The sequence below is a fragment of the Sitophilus oryzae genome, unplaced genomic scaffold (assembly GCF_002938485.1).
Source record: "Sitophilus oryzae breed Bouriz unplaced genomic scaffold, Soryzae_2.0 scaffold_467_pilon_pilon, whole genome shotgun sequence".
Classification (NCBI taxonomy): Eukaryota; Metazoa; Arthropoda; class Insecta; order Coleoptera; family Curculionidae; genus Sitophilus; species Sitophilus oryzae.
In genome coordinates, this window is record NW_022147048.1 from 609,670 (window position 1) to 615,669 (window position 6,000).

The window sequence follows — 6,000 nt, forward strand, 5'->3', positions numbered from 1 at the left end:
ACAACGTTGGATAATATAGAGTTTTCCGACGTCAGTTTCAGGACCTATTCCAACGTTATGCAAACGTCGTCTGTTTTACTTATTCCAACGTTGTTTAGATTTCCTTATTCTTACGTTGGTAGGACGTCGAGGCACTACCTTTTTGCAACTGTATTGAACCATAACCTTAAATCTTAAATTTTCACTTCATTGTTCTGTTCAGTCAGACAGTTCAGTGCTGTTTTTGTTTTTATAAAAAAAACTTATTTAAAATGGGACATAAGAAAGGTACATATAAAACTAAATTTAAATATACATCGGCATATATTACCGATAGTTTATCCACTCCCTCGTTTATTTAGATTATAGAGGGCGGCACAAGCTAGACTCTAGGATGACTAAATTAGGCAATCTTGCGACTAGTATACTACCTGTTAAGGCTGAACTGCGACTTTATTAGTCCAGTATGCGACTACTCGAACTACTCCATCTTAATCTCCCAAAACAACAAAGTGAAAGCCGCCATGTTGTTAAATAAGAAAATGTTTCGTTCCTAAAATAGCAATTCTTGCTTTTTGAATACATTAACTTGAAATATTTGACCCTAAAAATCACGCGGAAACAATTTTTTCGACTGCGAATAAATTATTCTCATTTTACTAAAAAAAAAAAATTCAAGAAAATTTTTAAAACTTCTTTAATTTTAAGGCCCATTAGTATTTTTCAAAGTAGAAACAATACATTTATCAATAAGTTGTTTGCGTTTAACTTTTTGCCTTGGGTAACGAGTTACAGAGTCGGTTAAAGTGTTTCAATAATTATGATCTTCAAACATCTCCACACTTAAATACTTTTGTTTTGTTTAGTCAATGTTAAATTATGGAAACAGCGTGGCTGCCTGGGTAACTAATTTTCAGATATGGCAGCTGGGACATTTGACATGCCAACATAGACACTTCACTGACATGACAATTTCAATTTTATGAAATTTATTTCCGTTTCCAGGTTTTAATGGTTGTCAGGGAGGTTTAAATGAGGGTTAATATACTTTTTACTTTTTCTAGTAGTAAATAATACAACAAAATTACTCAAAAATATTTATTTGGAATTTAGAACAATGTAAATATACAAATCAACACAATTAAAGAGCTATAAACCCATAAACTACTGTATCAATATCAAAATATTTAAATAACATCAGAGATGCTGTATTAAAGTGAAATAGTAAAGTAACAATGCACTGACTTACAGAAACTTGAAGATAAATAAATGTTTTCCACAGCTTCACGGGCGTAAAACTAACTGGAAGCAAAGAAAAAGACAACAGGAACCCACGCAAAACCTGGAATCAAAAAAATATGTAAAAACATAAATATATGCATAAGACTGTTGTGAATTAAATCAAACAGGACTTGAATGAAAATAAAATGAATAAAAGTATGATACATATACATCTAATACCTCATTTGTATTTTAAAATAATCTACATACATAGCATTATTGCTATGAAAATACATAATAGGTACCTATGTGATATGTAATTACGCATTTCTGTTCATCTTGTAGATAATTAATGTAAGCTAATAATAGTTCAATAATCATAATTTACCTTGTGCAACTTGCTTTCAATTGCTCAAAATTCAAAATCATCGATCAGTCTTTAAAAGTAGAGATTCGGGAAAAATCCTTGGTAAAGAATATCCCAAGATCCTTGGATCTAAAGCTAAAAAATATAAAAACAGTTAATATATTACCTATTTTTTCACATATAATATGGCCCATACCTACTACACGCAGAAAACGTCGATTTCATCATTTTCTTCATGTAATTAATACCATATATACTTTATTAAAGTGTTAACAAGGAGACTTTATATCATCTTTGTACTTATAAATTTCAGCCGAAATATCATAAACAAACTTCCAATCAAATCTAAAACGGCAAAAATTAAAATGAAGACTTGCCAGAGGCCCTCGGGAGTTGACACATGGCTGACACACAGACAAAAGAAGAGGACGCCGACGTGCATAAAATGTTCCGTAACTGAAATTGACCCAGAAATCATATAGAAATATTCAACAGATTTTTGTCTAGGACAGTCTAGAAGGCCATGCTTTCTGCCTAGGTAAGACCGGCGCCAGAACTGTTTCCAATTTTCCGGGTTTACTGTCACCCCTGCTTCAAACATCTCCACACTTAAATACTTTTTGTTTTGTTTTCCTTCACTGCCATCTGACATATGTCTCTAACTAAATCATAAAAGTAATAATATTTTTTTACTATAATTATCCCAATTTAGGATTAAACGCGACTTAGACGCCATATTAGTTACTGTATTTCTGTGAATTAGGATTTTAAACAACGTTGCAGTTTGTACTAAATTAGGCTTCTAGCCAACGTCGGTATCCAACGTCGTTTCGACCCAAAAATTATTCTCCAAACTAGTGCAGACTAGGGTTGGCACGAGGTTGTGCCGACGTTGCGCCCCGACGTTTGGTCGCGTGACACAACGTTGTCCCGACGTCCAAATGCTGCTTGGGTACAGAATTAAATAAATATTGGAATTTTATTTTTTTCGCAAATATTTTGTTGGACGGTTACCAAATTTAATTTATTACTAATTGTTTACGCTTATTACATTCATTTAGGTATGTATAATTTATATTTATTTATATTTTGGATAATTTTGTAGCCTAGGCCTATATAATGCTGCTTTTAAATGCTACGTTTAATTCCTCAGATTATCAGAAATTCATACTGTTGCCAGACATGTCAAAGGAACCAACGAGATTTGTAGAAAATTCATTCAAACAGCTGTCAATTTTAAATTTAAACAGCTCTCATTGGTTCATTGAAGTGTCAATCAGTGTAGCTAACGATAAAACGTTGTTCTGAGATCATATCGATTAAGTATCGATCATACGGTATCTTCTTTAAAACTTAAACTATACATATAGCTAAATACAAACGCAGTATGACGAGGGCCATCAGTGAATATTTTGTTAAACAAGTAAATAAAATAAAAATAATCCTAGAAAATTCTTAAAAGAATTTTTTTCTCGAAGAAATTATCTTTCGAAAAATATAAACGGAAGTAATCATATTAGAAAAAGCAAATCTTTTTCATGATGCATTTTTCTCAAAGAGAATACTAAAATTTATATACCGGGTGCGTCTCAAAAGTGGCTCATCTCTATAACTTTTTTATTTTTACAGATAAAAAAGGAGATTTGGTATGTTAGTATATGACGTAAATTAGGATTGATTGACGTATTCAATTGTTTTCTGTCACCTATTCCTGTTTCACCGGAAATGACTACAACTTTTGATTTTTAAATCCCCTTGGCATATTTTTACTTTATTCGATAGAAAATGACTAAAATACCAAATGACAAAATGAATAGGACATATCATATGTCAACTTTTGACATATTCGCTTAAAAAAAACATCGTATTTTAAATTTCAATCTAGAGTGCTACGGCTGTTTAAAATCACTAATTTTTAATCATAAGGAGCCTTGGAAAAATATATTTTATCGTCTAATGTTTTTAGTGGCTTGTCCTGGTCGGTTAAAAGATGGTCAAATCGTATTTTTTTTATCATATCTCAATTTTTTCAAATGGAACGAAGGTGGCTCATTAGCATATTTGGAAAAAAACATTCTTTATGAGTAACCACACACTTGGTATTTCGAGTCAAATTGTCGTTATGAACTTCATACTATAATTTCAAATAAACCATATTATGCAAAAATGTCAAAATTTAAGTTAACATGTGATATGTCATTCTATTGAGAGTGTCATTTTCTATCAAATATAGAAAAACAAAATACTGAGAGTGTGATTTAAAAATCAAAAGTTGTAGTCATTTCCGGTGAAACAGGAAATGACGGAAAACAATACGTCAATCAATCCTAATTTAAGTCTATACTAAGATACCAAATCTCGTTTTATTATCTGAAAAATAAAAAAGTAATAGGGGTGAGCCACTTTTGAGACGTTAGCAGGTATAAAACAGTCTATTTATTATTGATAAAATAATTATTTTAATAAAAAAATAAGTATAATATACCTATATGTATAGTAAGGATATCCTCTATATTTTGTTTAAAAATGAAAACATTTATAGATTGTTAATGAAATAATTGGTGAAGTAAAAATTTTATTTCTTCTTATTTAATAAAAATATATTCCATTAATTATTGTGTTACATTTTATTTTTTATCTACACAAATATCATAGTCTTTTGTTACCTCTGTATCTATAGATTTTCAGATCATAGAAAAACCACACTATTACAAAGAAATATACTACATACACATGGTAAACAATAACAAAAAATATATCTTAGTCTAAGTTGCAAAATAAAATTACGTTTAATTTTTGTCTTTACATTCTAATCTAGTTTCATTATCACAGGTAAAGCTAGAGTTAAGATCTTGTTGCTCTTCAGATAATATGGACATTGATTTAATTTTCTTTGTTATTGAATCACCTAAATTTGGACTACCAGGCAGTTGACTTTGATCATTCCAGTTGATTTCATCAAAATCAATCAGAATTTGGCGATTTTTTGGTATAAATTGCCTAAAAATTGAAACAAAATTAAAATATTCATATATAATTTTCCCCGCGCATTCGCCAGTTATTTACAATCCTGGCGCATTCGCCAGGATTGTAAATAACGCAACTTATAATAAATTTACCTGTATTTAACACCAGCAGCATCAAACATTCTTTTCGATGCAATCGTATGAACTTTAAACGAATGCTTATCGGACATATAGATCACTTCCTTGACTCCCGATTGTATAATAACTTTGGCACATTCATTGCATGGAAATAGTCCCACATATAACGTACAATTCCTAACATCGACTGAGTTCTTATTTAAAATTGCATTTATTTCAGCATGACACACTAAAATTATAACATATTTCATCAATTAAATTATATATATATACAACATTAATGTTAGTCCATCAGTACTCTAGGGATTATGAGAGTCGACAGAAAGGTTAGTGCATTATGTTAGCATGCTAGTTTTCATACAATATCTTGTAACTATTGTTAACTGTTTAGTACTAACTAAATAAAAGCTCTGAATTGTGTCTGTGCCTAGTTTTCTTTCATATTTACACATATTCTCACATATTGTTTTAAGAGTTTCATATTTTACCGTATAAGTATTTATTTTCTAGGCTATTTTCCGACTCTTTCATCCATGGAAATACATCATCGTGACATCCTTTGGGCATCCCATTATAGCCAATTCCCACAATAATGTTATTCTCGTTAACTATACAAGCCCCAACTTGGGAACAGGGATCTTTGCTTCGTTTTGCGGCTAAAAACGCAGTTGCCATAAAATATTCAGTCCATTCCAAATAATCTGGACGTTTCTTATTAACATTTCTGAAAAATTAATACTTGAGCATGTTTATATTACATTAGACAGTTATTTAGTGATAAACAAACCTTTTTGGAGTTGATTTGTCCATAACAAACAATAATAAACAAATATAAACCAAAGATAAAACTAAAATATTTCTTAAAAAAATGACTTTTTAACCTCAAAATTATGACAGACTATTCGCAGGTTGCCAAATTTACGAAAAATCAATAAATCCTATTCTGTTTTCGAAAATGATGGTAACACTCAAGGCTCATTCAATACAAGGTCTTGCTTTCTAGCAATGTAAAATCAAAACTAAATTAAATGTAGTCAGCACAGTAATTAAGAATTACCTAAATACTTTTTTATTAAACCTTAAAATAATGTATGCTTAGATTTCTTTCTCAATCCGGCATCTTCCGGATCAGCTGTTATGTGTCAATCGAAACGTAAACAGTGCATCCCTTCAGGACGCAGGAATGAAAAAACCCTATACGGAAATCAGGGTTCACGCCGGCCCTGCTGTCATTTTCCATCCCAACATGGCAGGGAGCGTATCGCGCTGTATACGTTTACTGGAAAATTGTCGGTGTTTTGTGTAGATGTAGTGGTTCGTTGTTGTTTT

General features: G+C 31.0%; 1 protein-coding gene across 1 annotated transcript; it reads right to left on the bottom strand.

Moving 5' to 3' along the window:
* Positions 1–4,152: 4,152 nt before the first annotated feature.
* On the bottom strand, positions 4,153–5,582 carry LOC115886074 (deoxycytidylate deaminase-like). The gene is made up of 4 exons (XM_030905113.1): positions 5,459–5,582; positions 5,160–5,395; positions 4,687–4,900; positions 4,153–4,567 (listed from the first exon to the last, which is right to left on the bottom strand). Exons 1-4 carry the CDS (start codon positions 5,479–5,481, stop codon positions 4,357–4,359), a joined length of 684 nt encoding a protein of 227 aa, XP_030760973.1. The 5' UTR covers positions 5,482–5,582; the 3' UTR covers positions 4,153–4,356.
* Positions 5,583–6,000: the final 418 nt, after the last annotated feature.

Excerpts from the sequence above, each read along its gene's own strand:
- LOC115886074 (XM_030905113.1), bottom strand. The coding sequence starts at position 5,481 with ATGGACAAATCAACTCCAAAAAG. Across the intron at positions 4,901-5,159 it reads AGAAAATAAATACTTATACG|TGTGTCATGCTGAAATAAAT; the intron begins GTAAAATATGAA and ends TTATAATTTTAG. Across the intron at positions 4,568-4,686 it reads GCTGCTGGTGTTAAATACAG|GCAATTTATACCAAAAAATC; the intron begins GTAAATTTATTA and ends TTCAATTTTTAG.